The 18,590-nt window shown below is 44.0% G+C and overlaps 1 protein-coding gene across 5 annotated transcripts in view; it reads right to left on the bottom strand.

The window, feature by feature from the left end:
• Positions 1–2,026: 2,026 nt before the first annotated feature.
• Positions 2,027–18,590, bottom strand: part of dlgap1b (discs, large (Drosophila) homolog-associated protein 1b) — a 108,549-nt gene continuing 91,985 nt past the window's right edge. For 4 of the 5 annotated variants that reach the window (XM_037757390.1, XM_037757393.1, XM_037757392.1 and 1 more), the window contains exons 7-12: positions 14,042–14,427; positions 13,871–13,950; positions 7,998–8,413; positions 6,662–6,753; positions 5,298–5,450; positions 2,027–4,796 (exon numbers count right to left, since the gene is read on the bottom strand). In XM_037757390.1, coding sequence (XP_037613318.1) covers positions 4,578–4,796; positions 5,298–5,450; positions 6,662–6,753; positions 7,998–8,413; positions 13,871–13,950; positions 14,042–14,427 — 1,346 coding nt within the window. In that variant the 3' untranslated portion in view covers positions 2,027–4,577. The other variant, XM_037757394.1, reaches the window with a different exon arrangement.

The raw sequence follows: 18,590 nt of genomic DNA, 5'->3' as shown, positions 1-18,590 counted from the left end.
AATGAATGCGACAAAATGATGGCAATGATATAATTTTTTAATGCTGATAAGAGCTCATACACGTGCCATAACATCAACAGTGTAATAACATTAATTACAAAAATGTATATCTGCTTAATATGTTATTTGATTGGGTTTACATTTACATAGGGACACATTCATTTATGTACAAATGTTTAATTGAATCTCTGAATATAACTACATCACAAGCTTTAGATCTGCTGGAGGGTCTTTTTGAGCTTTATCCAACATTCTGGTTTCTAACTCCCTGCTATACCAGGAGCTTTATATTGATATGTTAATATAATAAGTATAAATTAGAAGTCAATCGTTTGACAGACAGTTCAAATACAAGTTTTAAAGTAAAAAAATACTAAAATGAGCTTCATCTACATAAAATGGCATTAAAGGGTAACTTCGGTATTCTTCAACCTGGACCCTATTTTCTCATGTTTCTGTGTCTAAGTGACTAATAAAGACAACCATTTATGAAACTGATCCAGTATTGAGGAGGGCGCTGTAGCCGCTAAATGAGTTTCGCTTGGGGCAAACTGGCACCGACATTTTACGGCGAGCTTTGGATGACGTAGGCTAATACAGTGTTGTCCCCACAGGATTTTGAGAGACTGTGGTGGGCGGACCTCAGACCCTCTAAGAGGTTTCCAGGGGTCATGCTTTAAGATTGTAAAGTTAAATGCATCAATCTGGTGCACTTTGAGAGCAAAATTACGAGGCTAGATCTATGAAGGACTTGGGTGCTCTAGTAAACAATTTAATCATATAGGCTGTATGGTTATGAATGCTGATGTCAAAAAGCCACACAGCATAAGCATGGTAAACGAGACGGTGTGCCAACATCGCCCGCAGAATCCCGTCCCTCCCCACAGGGAAAGAGAGGGTGCAATGCACAGCAAGAACTCCACGACCCCCGGGTACTGGTGAGGGGTGCTGTAAAACTCAGGGTCCGGCCTTTCCAAGCATACCTAGAGTCTGTTGTGGCGCACTGGATGATGCGCCCGGCGAGGGCCAGCCCACCAGTTGAGAAGTGTTAAAATAGTTCCGGTTCACTATGTAACTGCAGCGAGCTGGATGTCAGATCACTTTGATTTAATTTGAATGTTGCAAAATGTGGATAAATATATTACTTTCTTATTGGGCATCAACCTCACGTTTACACACGTATTGTCAAAAAAGAAATAGACTTGAAGCGTAAATAAACGCTTCAGTTCATGGTGCAGCTATGTGAAACACAGCTGAGATGGAGCTGTGCAGACAGCTGCTGCACAGATTAAAAATGAGAGCGTATCTGTAGAGTAAAAAACACGTCTGCCACCCTCCAGTCTTGACATGCACGAGGTGGACAGGAATGATTGAAACGTCTTTTTTTTAATGTGTTGCAATACAGGGGCATTTTATTGTGTCTTGCCCTAGAGAAGTCTCGTTCTGAAACTGTGCGTGGCATCCACATTGTTGAAATCATCGAAATATTCGGCCATGACATTGAAAATCTTTTAGATACCACTAAGCTATGCTCTCTGTACTCCAACACAACAAACTCTTCCCGACACTCCTCTCTCCAACTCTCACCAACCTTTCCACCTTTGTCTCTTCCGGCAACAAGTCACATGACACAATAACAAACAGAAAGCGAAAGGTAAGAACAGCATATTATTTCTCTGTAGGGTTCTTTCTGTAATGTTGTCAGACACTTATAATAACAATCTGAGCCTGTCAGTTGCAGAAACAAGCACTTTTAGTGGACGCACATTGACCAGGTTGCCCCAAATAAATACATTACAGCCCGTTTACAGCGTTCTGCCTCAATACTGGACCAGTTTCAGAAATTGTTGTCCTCATTAGTCACAAAAACATGAGAAAATAGGGTCTAGGTTGAAAAATACCAAAGTTACCCTTTAAGTTTGAACTATTGTACTGTTTATGCTTCCTCTCTAAACTTCACATCGACCAGCTAAAGGAAATACAACTCATACTGTACGGTTACTTCATCAGTTCCTTCACTAATGTCTCTCAATGAAAACTTCAGGTTTAATAGGGACAAAAAGCAGGAATATATCCTGACCTATAGTTATCCAATGGCACAAAACTTTGTCAGATCAAGACAGAGAATCGGACTACACACCAACGTCCTGCTATTCTGTTATCAAAACAATTATATGATGGTAAACTGGCTGAGGATTGTCTCCACATTCAAGCAGCTGACAGAAACACCTTGAAGTAATAATTAGGGCCGAGATGCTCAATAGATGGCGTGGATATTATTCCCTTATTTAAGATCATGGCCTATCCTGGTGACCGGGGTTATATATATACAGTAAGAGACAAAGCCATGAGTCACATATAGCCACATGAAGTCATTCACACTCACACACACACACACTTCTTCCCCTGAGACTGCTGTTGTGCTCAACTATCATATTAGAAATTAAGGCTGATCACTGAAACAGAAAAGACAAAAAAAGGTGCCTGTCATGCTAAAGAATCAACATAAATAAAAAATAAACACAGTATAAGGGCCTCAGTGCATAATAATAATCACAATGTCAATAAACAGTCATTGTTCTCCTAATCAATAACTTAAACATGAATACAAAATATTACAAATTGGATCTTTTTTTTTTGTATGACCTTCAAATAATTGCTTCATTTGGAGGCAGAGATAGTGCGCACACAGTGAGGAGAAAATAGTCCCTTTACAGTCCTTTAGTCTCAATACTGTCAATAAACCTCTCTTGTCTAAAAATGACATAATAAAATATAGTACAACTACCAGTATTGTACCAAATATCAGTATTTTAGCACTGTTTGTAACACCGAACGCAACATGAGAAAGGATTAAAAAAGACAAAAAAGATCAGTTAGCTTGTGTCAGCATGCATGTCATGTCATTATACTGGATGTTCTTTATACAAACGTGTCCTGCTCAGTTTAAAATGAGACGAGATGGGTGGTTTGTTTACAGTTTGTTGATACTGCTACCTTAATCCTCAATTACAGCTAGGCCCCATTAGACCTAGAAAAATAGGAAGCACTTTTGAAAATGAAGGTCTGAATCGTACCACACGCTCTTTCTCTCTCTCCCTCACACGCGCACAGTTTAGGTTTTGTGGCAAACAGTGATTCTTTCAGTGAATTTTTCAGAAGCACAAAACCTGCTCCCGGCTCACTTTGCCTCACCTGGAGGAGCAAAGTCTGACCTCTTGACCTTTCTTAATGCTGCTGGAAAGACCCATTTTCAGACAGAGGGCGAATTGTGTCGCTAACTGACACTATGGTTCCCTTGTCTGGTCTTTTCACTATATCATTATACAAATCCAAAACTTCAGAGCTCATAGTTTTATCATGGGGTTTTATACAAATATAAAAATAAAATAAAATAATAAATCTAGAATATGAGTCAATAGGTCAGGTCTGGTCTCTCCATAGAGAGGCGAATCCCTCCCCTTCCGGTGGACTACCATGGGACCTTATTTTGGAAAAAAATATGAACGGTTGTCAACGGCGACAGACAAATATGTGTTTTGATCCCGTTTGAATTGGGCCACGAATCACACATATGTCAATTTAAAACATCATTTTGTAAGTTAAGAACGTCACAGTTTGTCGTAGTATCATTTAGTTTTGTGTGAAACCTCTGAGTGAACTACATCCCTCTTCACCAACACTAACTAGCTAGCTAACTAGCTATGTTCCACGCACAAATGTAGCGTTATCTTACCTGATGTGTTTCATCTAGTGACTCCTGGTCTTTTCATAAGCCGGGAAGAGAACGAACGACCACACACGTTGTGAGTAGCCTACATCCCAGTAAGAAACACTTACTCTTCAGAGAGAGAAACATCACTATGCGACTTTTGGGTGTGTAGTCTTTCTAATTACACATTTTCAAAGTCTTATACTTCAACAGTTTCATTAACAAACTGTGACTTTCTTAACTTTCAAATTATGTTTTAAATTGGCAAACATCATATGTGTGATTCATGGCGCAATTCAAACGGGATCATAAAAATATTTGTCTCTCGCCGTTGACTACTGGTTCATATTTTCTCCGAAATAAGGTCCCACGGTGGTCCACCAGAAGAGGCGGGACTTGGCCTCTCTACTCATTGTGTGTGTCTGCTGTATAATATGCACAGACACACACACTCCCCGTGAACATGCATGCTCCCTCCCTGTTTCTTTTCAGCACCTGAAACATAATAACGTGAAGCATCACTGCTGTGCTACACCTGGCTTACTTTGTAATATTAGGCCACTTAAAAAAAGGGATTCATAAGATACTTCTCTGACAGTGAGGGAGGTACAAGAAGAGGAGGGACTGCTACATCACAGCTGGGAGGAGGAAATGAGGGAGGAAGGGGAGGGGGTGATAAATAAATATATAAATAAATGCTGTAAATGTACATTTCTTGTTCTTCATCCATTGTGACTGACCCCACAGTGATCTGGGAAGTCTGTAAAAGATGTGATGATGTTATGTTAGCACCCTAACGTTACCATTCAGTGCTATAGAGTGTATGGGACAGTGTATCGGGCATGTGTACATGCATGTGTGGGTCTCATAGTCTGGTCTGAGCCTCGGGGATATAGATCTCAATACTGTCTGCGCTCTCGGTGGCGGAGCTCTGCCGAGCCGACGCGGCACGTTTGGCAGCTAGCAGGCGCTTGCGAGCCTCCATGCGCTGGCGCTCGGAGCTCTCCAGCGAGCGGTCCCTAGCCAGGGGAGGGTGGTGGCCCTTCAGGGGCTTCTTTGGCACGGGAGGGGGCATCCTTCTCTCCTGGACAGGAATGACAAAGTCTTAATGACAGAGAGTCCTCATGGCGAGCTGCAGCTAAAACACAGTAAGGAGCAACACGACTGCAGCCAGCTGGCGTAAGGGGTTAGAGAGAGCGGCGTAGCTGTTGTCGGCACAATGTCAGAGCATGCAATTTTGAATGAGGTTATGGTTCACAGTGGCAGCCATTTTTTGTGTGGGGTAAGAGAGCACGGCGGTGGCCATAGCGTGAGGTAAAAGTGACCATTGGAGACGGACAGGCCCCAACGGTGCATGGCAGGTAGAGTGGCTTCTCAAAAGCAGCTCACTGTCGACAACAAGACAGAACACAAACACAAGTGGTGACGTCAGGCAGGCAACGTGACAGTGTGCAGCATGCTACAACAAAGCTCAGCTGTAAATCATTTTTAAAGTACACAGTAATGACAGCAGATAGCATGCGGGTTAGTAAAGCATTCCAAAACAAAACTGAGATTAGATGATTTTTGCCACGTGTGTCTGCACCTGAATTTCCGGTGGGGTCAGAGGATTCCAGTTGTTGGCTTTGAGTTGATGGAGTTCATCGAACTTCAGGCTGATGTTCTCGATAGACAGCTGGAGCATGTCCCAGAAACCCGCCAGGTCCTGGGAGATGGGCCGCGGATGTGCATTTGGGTTCTGATACACAAACATTGCACATAAACACACACATACTAACACATATTGTTTATATGCTTATCACATATTTTTGGAAAGATGCCGCTGCTATCTGATGAAACTGCACGAATCACAGAATTGGCTTACAAGTGAGTCAAATGCACATCGAGGCGCAAGCTATTTTGAATGCCACAGATTGTATTTATAAATGAGGCACCGAACTGTAAATATGTGGGAGTACTATCTGGGATTGTATCCAGAATATATCTTTGACTTCTTCAATACACTGTTTTGAATCATACATCCACTGTGGTTAAACTAAAACATATCAGTTTGTCAAGTACTCGTCTTTTAAGCCGCCCACACTGCGCTGGCTGTGTCGTTGTTTTCGTATAGAGAGAGCGGCGCCGCCCGACTAGGTGGTTTCAGTAATAAAGAACAATTAAATAAATGTATATATATGTATTTATTGGTCACATTTTGCTTCACAAAGTTAGGAAAGCAATGTTCAAGTCAAGCCTGATGTTTACTTACACATAAAAGAATGATCCCAGTCACTTCCACACAGCGAGGCATACAGCTTAATAATTAAACACTGGTATCCGATCGGTACTCGGTATCAACCGATCGCTATCAGTATTGGGACGGAAAAAGTCGGATCAGTGCATCGCTACTCATATTTTACCCGCTGCTTGTGCGAGGCTCTGCGCGTGAGTGAAGAGCAAATGTCTTATGTGAAGGCAGCTTTATTCAATGTGCTCCACTGCTACATAAACACTATAAATATTGTCATTTTTCAGTTCACACATTGTATTTTTTTCCTTTATAATTAATAATTAGGGTCGATAATGAAATTATCTTTGAAAAATGGCAGGTAGTATTTTTATATAATGTGTAAATTATGCAACCTGTGTTATAATATTTGAAAATGCAAATGGAAATGCACAAAAAAGCTTTAGGCTGCTTCAATACAGAAATATTTAAATATAGGTATCAGCATGTAAATAAATCATGTTTGTCAGGCTGTAGTTTTCACAAAACAGCTTCTATCTTTTGTATGTGAAAGACAGTAAGGGTGTGCAGATGCACCGTCTACACTAGATGCATAGTAAATGAGCGCTGGCCCGGCCTGTCAGGATGATTTGTGCAGGATGATGTCAGTGTTGGGGGGAGGAGGGAGAGGTGGGTTGAGGAGGGAGGGGGAAGCATGCAGAGGATGAGGTGACACATACCAGATTCTCCTCACACAGCTCCCGGAACTGCTGGAACTTCTGGGACATCAGCAGCTGGGCACTCCCCACTGCACTGCGGATCTTCCCCAGGACTGCAGAAAGACACGGACGCACATGCATGCACACACACACACACACACGCACAATTCACAATGCAATTACTCACAGAGCCGCATACTGCAGGCATGTTGCAGCGCTAACAGGGAGGGTGCATTTGTGATGCAACAGAAAGGGATACGCTAGAAGCCTCTTTTATCTGAGCCTCTCAGAAACAGAAACCATTTAGGGGAAGTGAAATATTTACTGAAATGCGCTGAAATTACAAATCCAAAAATAGCACATGAATATCAAAATGCCATATTTACAGCACATAAACATGTTTTAGTTGCTGCCATGTATCAAAAATAAGCTTAGAAATCAAGCATTTAGTCCTAAAAAACTGCAAATAAAACATTTTTTATGTGCTGTAAATACGGCATTTTGATATTTATGTACTATTACAGTATATTTCTCTCACAATGCCAGGCTGAAACAAGGTTGTGCTGCATAACCTGACTCCAATGTCAGTCCTATTGACTCCCACATCCCTATGGAGAGGAGCTGTCAGTGCATACATTAGTCTACATGAAGAAAAAATGGGAGAGGGGGAGTAATGAATCTGCACTACAGAGACAATGTTTTCAACTCCTTCAGGATGTGTGTGTGTGTGTGTGTGCGCACATGTGTAACGTGGGATCTGGGAAAACATAACCTTGAGACAGCCTCCCCGTTCAGCACGTTCTGTGAGAGAATATCTTGCCTGGAACCATAACAGCACACTGGCTGCATAAACAATGACATTTTCGGTAAGACATGAAATCAGCTGCGCAGCAAGGACAGGTATAAATGCAGCGCCGACCGCCTGAGGCTCGTTTGCTCAGTCTGGTGTGTGCATGTGCGTAATTCGACGTGCGTATGCAGACATGCTCTGCTGCAGTGTGTGTGTGTGTGTGTTACATCCAGATCAAATAATAGCTGCCTGGAGGAGCGCTGCTGAGAGAAACCCCTTCACTGTGTTGGTGTGAGAGTTCATTATACAGTGTGTCTAAAGGACAGATGTGTGGCTGAGTCCAGCAGCGGACTATTGATAAGTATGCACGGTATGTCTGTGGAGGCCAGAGGGCCTGAGACAGGAACAAGCAGCTATTGTGGTCCAATGCCACGAATACCATGAGAGGAGAGGAGAGGAGAGGAGAGGAGAGGAGAGGAGAGGAGAGGAGAATAGAGGAAGGGAGAGGAGAGGATGAATAATAGACCTAATATCAGTGTTCAACAGTCTCACTATGACTCAACTCACTCTCATCATGCAGCTCATTCTCCATCTCATCCTGCTCCATCTGTCGACACCAGCCCTCCATACGCTCCATCTCGGCCTGCAGCAACTTGAGGAACCAGCGTCCGTCGCGGGGGCACACCAATCGTCCGACGGCCTCGAGAGCCTCCACCTCCGGCTCGGCCACGCTGTCCATCCACGGGTCAGGAGGGGGCAGGATCGACGGGTCGAACCCCACGTCCCCGTAGTCGTCGACCGCACAAGCGTGGTAGTGGTTCCCCGAGCCCTGGATGCTGACGGTAGAAGAGGCAACGGAGGTGGAAGAGTGCTGGCGCGGCATGGTGGCACAGTGACGCGGCAGCTCCGGGGAGTCTAAGGGGTCGTCGAGGTCAGCCTGCACCGCCGTGGTTACGCTGTTGGAGCGGGTCATCCTGCGGTAACTAGGAAAGGAAGCAGAGATGATTGATTACGCATACTAAAATTGCACGGTAATACCACATTAGTGTCTCTCCTTTAGCAGTAATTATGGTAATATTGTTTACACACAGTTCTTGGAGGTGATCCCAGTATGAAAAATTGAAATGATCACAGCAATTTCATCACTGATAGCGATGAATAGCTTTTGTAGTGTGGAGCGTCTTTTGTGAGCGTGTGTGTGTTTTGTCACCTGGCTCATTCAGAAGCAACAGAGTGTGCAGTCGTCTGTCACACCACGAGGCCTGCTTTGGGGCTGATGCACAAACACACTCACACACCTGGGACCCCTCTCTACAGCTGGGTGTGCCGTGTCGTATTTGGCTCAGAGGCTTTGTGCCGCAGCCTTTGCCAAGTCCCCTCCACACTACGTGCAACAGCACACACACACTCATGTTCAAAGATTAAATCAACACACAACCACAAATTTGGCTACGATCTATAGAGCAGCTCACCACCCCAGCAATGAATGGGACGCCAGAGGGACGCTGGTGTTTAGGGGCAGTGGGGGGCTTGCCAGCTAACTGCACAGTGATTGGAGGAGCCAGTAATCTAATCACTGCAAAATTACAACTCAAAGTGGTGCATGTCTCAAAGCGCATCTTTTATTACCACATAGAAAAATGAAGCAGGGCGTAAACAAGAGATACACTTTGATAAGCATTAGGGCTGTCAATCGATTAAAATATTTAAGCGTGATTAATTGCCCATTTTTTATCTGTTCAAAATCTACCTTAAAGGGAGATTTTTCAAGTATTTAATACTCTTATCAACATGTGAGTGGACAAATATGCTGCTCTATGCAAATGTATGTATATATTTATTATTGGAAATCAATTAACAACACAAAACAGTGACAAATATTGTCCAGAAACCCTCACAGGTACTGCATTTAGTATTAAAAAATATGCTCAAATCATAACATGGCAAACTCAAGCCCAACAGGCAACAACAGCTGTCAGTGTGTCAGTGTGCTGACTTGACTATGACTTGCCCCAAACTGCATGTGATTATCATAAAGTGGGCATGTCTGTAAAGGGGAGACTCGTGGGTACCCATAGAACCCATTTTCATTCACATATCTTGAGGTCAGAGGTCAAGAGACCCCTTTGAAAATGGCCATGACAGTCCTTGCCAAAATTTAGCGCAAGATTTTAGCATTTCTAGTTTCATGTGATGCCTGTATCTTCACTCTAGCTTTAAAACTGAGCCTGCAACAACCTCCGAAAAATGTATTGCGTTAAAGAAATTAATGGCGTTAATTTACGCTAATGCCTTATTATCGCGTTAAGTTTGACAGCCCTAACTTGAACTCATACACACCTTATCCTACTGTTAGACATGTGTAGGTTTACATACTATTTTGCTGTCAATACTAGGGCTGGGTATTGGCAAGGTTCTGGCGATACGATACGTATCATGATACAGGGGTTACGATTCAATGTATTGCGATACTGTAAGCAAGCAGATATATTGCTATTTCTTTTATCTAATTTTAGGAAAACAGTCCTAGTATAAAGAACACATCACCATATGCATAAAAATTGAGTAAAAACATACTTTTTATGCAATCAGAATAGTGGGATCTGCATTTATCACAGTCCCTGTAATATCCAACATCATAGCACTACTTTGAGAGGAGACATACACCGAGAGGGCGCATCTCTTCGCAAATGAAATAAAGTATTGACTGAGGTAATCTTTGCATGTAAACTATTAATTAAAAATCAATACAGTGTCTTTGAGAATTGATACAGTATCACAGAAGATATTATCTCAATTGTTTTCTTACATCCCTAGTCAATACACAGCAAATTCATAAGAAGTAACAACTTTGCCAAGCCAGAAAAAGCTTGAACTGCAATCCTCTCCTAGCTGTACTCTGATCCAAACATGCCCACAGTCCTCTCACATGTGAACCTTAGCTTGACCTGCCTGCAGCACGACACACACAAATGATCACAGCTCCATCACGTCCGCCTCGGCCCCGTCTCCGGACGCACACTCCTCCTCGAAGCTATCCATTCATCTCTAACCTCCCCTTTTGCTCATTCATCTCTCCTCTTCCGTGAACAGAAAAAAAAAAACAGAGAGCAAGAGCAAGGGAGTGGCTTCGGCTACATCAAACACTGTGTATATGTGCTTTATGTGTGTGTGCAAGCAGCCCGTGAGTGTGAGTGTGTGTGAGGAGCAGTTAAAGAGTAACTCCTCCGAGCAGGTGTTCACTTCTAATGACCTCAGCCTGCTTTCTATCAGCCTGCTAACAACTTCCTGCAGGGGCAGAGACGGGCAAGGCCAAACACAGCCCAGACAGAAAGACAGACATATCAATAGACAGGAGGCAAAAGAACAAGGGAGGGCATTTAAAGAGAAAAGTCAATGTGACAGAGAGAGGGAGAGAGAGAGCGACTATAAAATATCAGCGAGGTATGCAGGAGGAAAAAAAGTGCACATAAAAACGCAGAGTCCATGTTCTCATTACATTCATGTGGTGAACATGACGGAAAGTTGTAAATCACTACAGAGGTGGAGTCTCGCATTCCACACGCTGCCGCGTTCGGAGGGCCTCTTAACCTCTAGGTTTTTCTTTTAGATATAATAATAAGCTTTATTTATGTAGCGCTTTTCTTAACAAGGTTACAAAGTGCTTTCCAGAAAAAAAAACAGCAGATAAAAAACAGAAACAACAACGATAGAATAAAATAAAAACAACAGAGGGATCATAAAAACAACAATACCAAAGGATAAAATATATATAAAATGGCCAAGGAGGGACGATAAAAAACAGCAAGATATCAAATATTCATAAACGCTTTCCCATAAAAGAAAGTTTTAAGAAGGGATTTAAAAGATGCTTTCAGATTTAAATCATATTATTTTTCCTCTCATCTGCACAAAACATGGTTCAAGCCACAAACATGAGGAAGCCTCTATAAACAAAAACAGCCTGATGTCTTATTTGGATGCAGAAAGAAGATACCAGAACAAACTGAAAGAGGTATGCTGTTTGACAGAAACCACATTATTGTCATTTAACATTATATTATGCACCTGAGGCTTCTTGTTTGTTTGTCTTGTGCCAGTAATGACAAACCCTCAGTCAGTTAGGACAAAAATAAAAAGACAGGGAGGTCTAGCTGTCGCTTAAGTTGACTTTTCAAGATGGTTGTTCATATGGTTTAGTCACTAGGACCATGAGCAATACCCCACATCCCCTGTGACTGCAAAGCCATCTGGTGATCACCAACCCCAGACCCCAAACGCCCTTAAAATGATCCATCAATCAATCCATCAAATTTCATTTGTCGGGTGGGAATCACCAGAGGCCCCATGATACGAAATGATCACGATACTTCAAGATACGATCTTATTGTGATTTTAAACATTTTGTGATGCTGAGTATTGCAATACGATATAGTGTGATTTATTACCTTTTTTCAACTGCAAATTCTGCAGTTTGTCAACATCTGTTTTATCTAATGAGATACAGTTTTCACTCTGTTCATCTCAGAGTTTTCACTAACATATCTTGAGGTCAGAGGTCAAGGGACCCCTTCGAAAATGGCCATACCAGTTTTTCCTCGCCAAAATTGAGCATAATTTGAAGCCTTATTTAGGGTTTTTCTCGACATGCTAACATGTCATTTCCTTAAGTTTTCTAGTTTCGAATGATACCAGTATCTTCACTCTAGCTTTAAGAGTGAGCCCGCTACAACCTCTGAAAGACAGAATAGCGGCCGTCCGATCCAATCCATCGGATTAAGAGGTTAATAGTCTATATAATAAAATTGATACTTGACATCCGTGTATTGATACACTATTGCCACCCAAAATAACATGATACTATGCTGTATCGATTTTTTCCCCCATATTATGTATATAACAGTTTAGTTTTTCTACTTTTTTGCATGTTTTTGATCAGATATTTACAGTTAATTTTTTTATTTTATAAGCAAAATTGCAACTTGCACACTTTGCTAATTTATAAAGTATGTTATTGTTATTCTATTTTTACATTTTATATTTTCTATGTGAGTTGTAGTAGTCTGGTATATTCAAAGCCTTTAAAAGTTGACTCATATACATCTTTGAAGGAATAAATATGATAAATGAATAAAACATTTCAGAACAGAAAGAAATCAGTGTAAAGACAAGCATGTTGTTGCTTGTGTTCATCTCTTTTCCAGCTCTCTTCCACTCCCTCTCACTTAATCCCAGTTCAAACAGCGAGCTGAGGTTGTGACCTGTGACTACTGCATATAAACACACAGACTCTCTCTCTCTCTCACACACACACAGACACAAATAAGGCAGTTTGAGCACTGGAGCGCGGCCGTAGGAGTTTGGCACTCTCACTGTCTGGGAATCTAACGTAGGGGGCAGCATGCCCAGACCTCCCAGGTACACACACACACACACACACACACACACACATGCATGGACCAACACACACACAGATGCATGCCAACAGGTAAACAATCAAAACATGCACCAACAAAAATACCCTCCCACCTACTGCAAACATTAACCAGAGAAATACACAAGCTGCAGAGCTGCATGACATCCAAGCCCCCGCAGACTGGAAGGTGTCTGGGTGAGTTAATATTTGGCTTGGCAACTCCGGGAACTCAGAGCTTGGTCAGTCAGCTGAGACCTCCCCTTTCAGAAAGCCCCTCACATTCCCTGACACTGTGTGAGTGTGTGTTTGAAAGTGCTGGACGCGGCCCTCACTGTGACCTTTGATTAAAGGTGATGTCTCTTTGAATTCCCGAAGCATGCCTGGGCTACGGCGCGAAAACCAGCGCCGTGGCTAAATTTGTCAGCTTGCACCTCACCGAACAGAAGGTCACTGTTTTGACAGCGTGGACGAAAGCAGACAAAGAAAACCATAAATGCCTGCGTGTCCCACCAGAGGCCTCGGTGAGCCAATGTGAGCTAAAGAAACAGTATGCACACTGGGCTGCTTCTCCTCAAACTGGGAACATGTTGCAGAGTGAGAGGCTGGAGCTGACAGCACAGCAGTCTCTCAGTGCTCTCAGAGCTAAACAAACCCAATAAAACTCCCTCCCTTTTTTTTCTCTCCCTCCCTCCCACACAAACTGCCTCAAAGTAGCCTGAATCACAATGACTGGAGCAACAGATGGCTGTCAACTCACCCCCTCCACCTTCCCAGCTCCCTGCACCACATCCTCTGGCCCAGCTGTCACATGGGGCCCCTGGCTGAGGGGGCTCTGACGCCAACCTCCCCTGATCTGGGGACAGCTGCTGTAGGGAAGCCAGTGCAGGGGGGCAAAAGCTTGCACTGCACACTACAAACCCCTCTCTGTCTGCACAAATCCTCTTCCTGCTCATGCTATCTCTGCCTCATCCCTCCCATCAGACTTATCCAGTTTCACTTTTACAGCCTCCTTCTCTCTACTCACCATCGCTCATCCTCCACCTGAATTCCTATCGACTGGAATTTAGACTGCTCCTCCGTCGGCCCTCCTTCCTCTGGGTCCACCTAAGAGGAGGAGGAGGAGGAGGAGGAGGAGAAACTGTCAAACTGCACGTCAGAGTTTCACTGTAGAACTTCAACAGGCTCATCCACAAACCTGGATCCCTATGGAGAGGCACTTGCGGAGCGCTTCCCTCTGTGCCTTGCTGTCGGTAGAGACGTGCGCGACGGCAGAGGTGGTGGCGGTGGCAGTGATGGTGATGGTGCTGTTGGTGACGTGCTGGCTGGCGGGGCCGTGCACCTGAGCGTTGGCCGCCTCTATGGCCGCCGTCAGGGCCTTCATGCTGTCGATGCTCTCCGTGGAGTTGGACAGGCCCGGCTGGGAGCTGATGCCCGTCCGCGAGCCGGAGCCCCCGTCCATGTAGGCATCCTGGGCGGACTCGGTGCTGCTCTGCGCCGTGATGGATATGAAGGGTTTGGACGGGGTGGTGCGTGGCGGGACTGGAGGAGGCGTCTTCTTATAGGTGGTGATGCATGATGACACTGCAGGGAGGAGACAGAGGAAGATGAAAGTATGAATGAAAGTCTCAAAAAAAGAAAGATCTCTAACAATTGTTCACTCATCACATGAGTACTACACAGCCTATAAAAACTTAAAACCTATATTTTCTTCTGTGGTTCTGGAGGACGGCGGTATAAAGTCTGAGAAAATAACCCGGATGATGTCATAGTGATGTCATCACGGTTTTCTCAATTTGGGCTTGAAACCATCTGAAAATTTCTAACTGAAAGCCTTCATTACAAACTGAAGATGTGGGGTTTGAAAGAAGCATTTAGGAGGCAGTAATGTAGAAAATATAAATAAGATAATAAGCAATAAAAATATTTGTATATGGAGGATATTAAACATACAATAACCAGCAACTACAGCGCTGCAATATAAATGGTAGAAATTTATAAGTACAAATTTGTGAATGAAACTATGAAACTACAGCATGCATGTAGAGCTGCAACGATTTATCGATTAGTTGTCAACTATTAAATTAACAGGCAACTATTTTGATCATCGATTAATCAGTTAAAGTAATTTCTTAAGAAAAAAAAGAGTAAAAATTATCTGATTCCAGCTTCTTAAAATGTGAAAATGTTCTTGTTTCTTTGCTCCTCTATGATAGTAAACTGAATATCTTTGAGTTGTGGACAAAACGAGACATTTGAGGACTTTGGGAAACACTGTTCGACATTTTTCATAATTTTCTGACATTTTATAGACCAAAATCAATAAATCGAGGAAATAATCGACAGATTAATCGACAATGAAAATAATCGTTAGTTCCAGCGCTACATACATGCATGTTATGCAACACAAACAATAAGATTATGCAGAAAGTGGGTGACAATATTGTAAACAAAAACATAAATAATAAAAAGATATTATATATAAATGAATCACGCCCTGAGAGGGAAATGACTTTACTGACAGCTGACACCCAGAGGTCTTAGGTCCCTGATGGAGTCAAAATGGACAGTAGATTAGGGGCAACTTTAACAAATCAGAGCTTCGTCTACTAATAGGATTAGTATGTCAGCCACTTGACCCACTGATCTAGATGGTTAAGCCCTCTACGCACTCACTGTACACATCCAGAACAATTTGGTGCCGAATATAGCCCTGGGTGCTTGTGTGCCTCGCTGTTGTTTGCACGCATAATTGCACAAAAGTTAAATTATATTGTAGAAGAGAGCTAGAGAGCTCAGTACACTCCAAAGGTTTTGCATTAAATCCGAGCAAATAGATATTAAAAAGCATCATAGTGCTGCTCGGTAACATTCTCCCTCTCAGGTTACAGCTACAGGTTGTGCACAGACAATGGAGCCTCTCACATACTGACTCAGGAGCCTGTGTATGCAGAAACATGCCAACAGACCAAAAACATAGCATGTCTGAAGAAAGACAAAAACAGCCACCTCCTAACTACATTATGCCTTGGAATCTCCTTCCTGGTCTGGTGCTGTCATCAAAACTAGGTCGCGCTCTCTCTCTCTCTCTCTCTCTCTCTCTCTCTCTCTCTCTGCCCTGCAGCAGAACTAGGACACCGGGTTTCCTGGATCCCTTTTAATCCCTACAAAAGACAAACATCCTACCGTGGCGAGATCGCGGCTCTGCGTGCGCGGCAGACAACTGTTGCCAACCACACCCTGCACGAGCGGCCATGTCTAAAACTATTAGAGCAGGATGTTGTTTGCTTTGTGTCTTGCCATCTCGCTGACAGCTCCGGAGAGGCCCTAACATATTGGAGGTGAACAGAGGGCTGACTTCATCCTCTTGATTTGTCAGAGTCATCCGCCGCCCTCCACACACCCTCCTGCTTTCCTGCCTCGCCAGCAGTGATTGGATGATGCCAGACAAGATTTCTGTCAGGTTTTGACAAGCTGGAAAGTCCTCAGACGGGATGAATGCTGCGTTGGGATGAGATCACATGTTGCTAATGTGAGCGCCTTTGATGGCGGGGTAACAAACCACAAGAGAGACAAAAGAGGACTTACTGTATTTCCTTCTACAGCTAAATGTTTTGAGAGGTGCTGTATATGCAGGAATTACTGCCAAAGACATCTTAGGCGGGATCATCTGAGCATGCCGCGATATGCAGCGCTGTCTCAATTTTTCACAGATGTCTAGGGAATATGGCTTCAGAAAGGTCACTGAGTACAGACCCACATGGGAACAAAAAAACTACACAGTGAACAGACACATGCAGTCACACAGAGGGAGAGGGCGAGGTCCTGCCCCTATCAGGCGTGGAGGTTCAAAGGATAGGATGTCAGCCCCTTTCAGAGCTTCTATCCCCTGAAGTCATCTAAAAGTCACACTCCTATCAGGCCTCGAGAAAGGGTTAAAGAACAGAGGGTTTTCATCCGCTCAATAGAGCGCCGTATGAAACAGGAGACGACGCGCCGTGTCCCACCTAGCTGTCACTGCGAGAGCCAGACGCGGCGGAGAATGACAGGGGGGGGTTTTGAATGCCAAGACAGGTTAAGTAAACACACTCGGTGAGTCGGAACATGCCCACGCACACATGTATGCGCCTGCAGACATGCACACGCATGCAGGCACACAAATAACATTGACACAACCCAGCTTAACGTTTCAAGCTCTCCACATCAAGGCAGACCACAGGCTTCCTGCCACTGATATGCTCTCCATTCATCAGGAGCTGTTGTCAACAGAGACTTGGCCCACGCCAGTGACTTGGATGTAAGTGTGTAAAGATGTGTCATCAAACATTTAGCAAAACGAATGGATTTAAGTTCCTATTTTGGAAAAACTGTATGTCAACAGTGAGGGGCAAAGCTGACCAAAACAACTGTCCTGATAAAACAGCAGCCAAGTTTCCACCGAAATGATAAGAAAACAGTTTGATCCTCTCGCAGCCATTAGACAGCTACTCTGCCATGGACCTCCCACGCACACAGACAGTCAAGGACGGAGTGAAGTAGGAATGTGACGCAGGATCCCATCAGACCCTTAACGAGGAATGTGGAAACCTCTCTTCACCAGCCACAGATACACACTGACGAGCACACGGAAAAGTTTGCCCGTCGCTCCATGATACCAGGTTAGTGGAGCTTTAATCCCAGAAAAAGAAAGACATCATTCACGTATCTTGTGAAGCGGGAACAACTTCCTCACTTAATGAAATTGTGGAATTTCGTCTCCCTTCCCCTCACAGAGGTAGGTGAAGCCTGCTGCGAGCATTGTCGTCCCAAAGAGAAGAGTTTGTGAATGACAAAACTCTAGTGGCTCTCTGCCAAATCCCTCTTTTGACAAATACTTCAAAAGTCCCATGCCGACAAGTTGGTGTGAATAGCGGTTCTTCTTGGCAGAGCACTCCCCCACCTCTGGGCTCGATAATATCAAAGAAAGCCCTCTTCCCTCCCCTGAGACAAAGCTAAGACTCCATTCATTTCTCCTGCCTTCACAACTAAAACACACTCTTTTTTTGGCTCACTGTGTCTTATTTGTGTGTCTGCATAGGTGTTTCCTTTATTCAATCATCATGTTACTGGACAGATTGAAGGCAGGCAGCTGCCCTGTAATCTCCAATCTGTGTATCTGTGTGATAGGCCACTTCAAAGAGCAGACGGTTTGGTTTAAGAGGCGAGCTAACAGGAACGGGCTCCCCCGCGCGGGGGCCAAGGGCAAATCCACCACCATCCAAACAAATACAAAGGCCCGGAAAGGGGGCGGTCAGTATGGGGGAACATTGACAGCTGAGCCCAGCTGCAGTGTGTTTGGGATGAGGGTCTGCCAGAGGGGAGAGGGCAGAGAATAGTGAACAGAGAAGAGGAGCTGAAGGAGGAGGAGGGTAAATCAGAGAGTTACTGCCTGCCTCCGTCTGCTCGCTCGCTGTCCATTTGTCCCACTCTCTCTACCTCTCTGTCATACACAAACACACGCACACACACACGCATAGAGACCCAGCTGGAGTCCTTTGTGATGGCGTCACCATGGCGACACGTAGCAACATGAAGTTTGCCGGGAGGCTTGGCGTTGTACCAGCAGCAAGCAGAGGGGAGCTTCTGTTGGCCATTTGTTTACCTTGACAGGGTACAACTACAGCTGCACTGACACCCACCTAAAACACCAGCCAACAGGGGAAACACAGCAGGAATAATGGGTCGCAGCTAGCGTAAATTGAAAATCA

The sequence above is a fragment of the Sebastes umbrosus genome, chromosome 21 (assembly GCF_015220745.1).
Source record: "Sebastes umbrosus isolate fSebUmb1 chromosome 21, fSebUmb1.pri, whole genome shotgun sequence".
Taxonomy (NCBI): domain Eukaryota; kingdom Metazoa; phylum Chordata; class Actinopteri; order Perciformes; family Sebastidae; genus Sebastes; species Sebastes umbrosus.
This window is presented reverse-complemented; position numbering and strand designations above follow the sequence as displayed.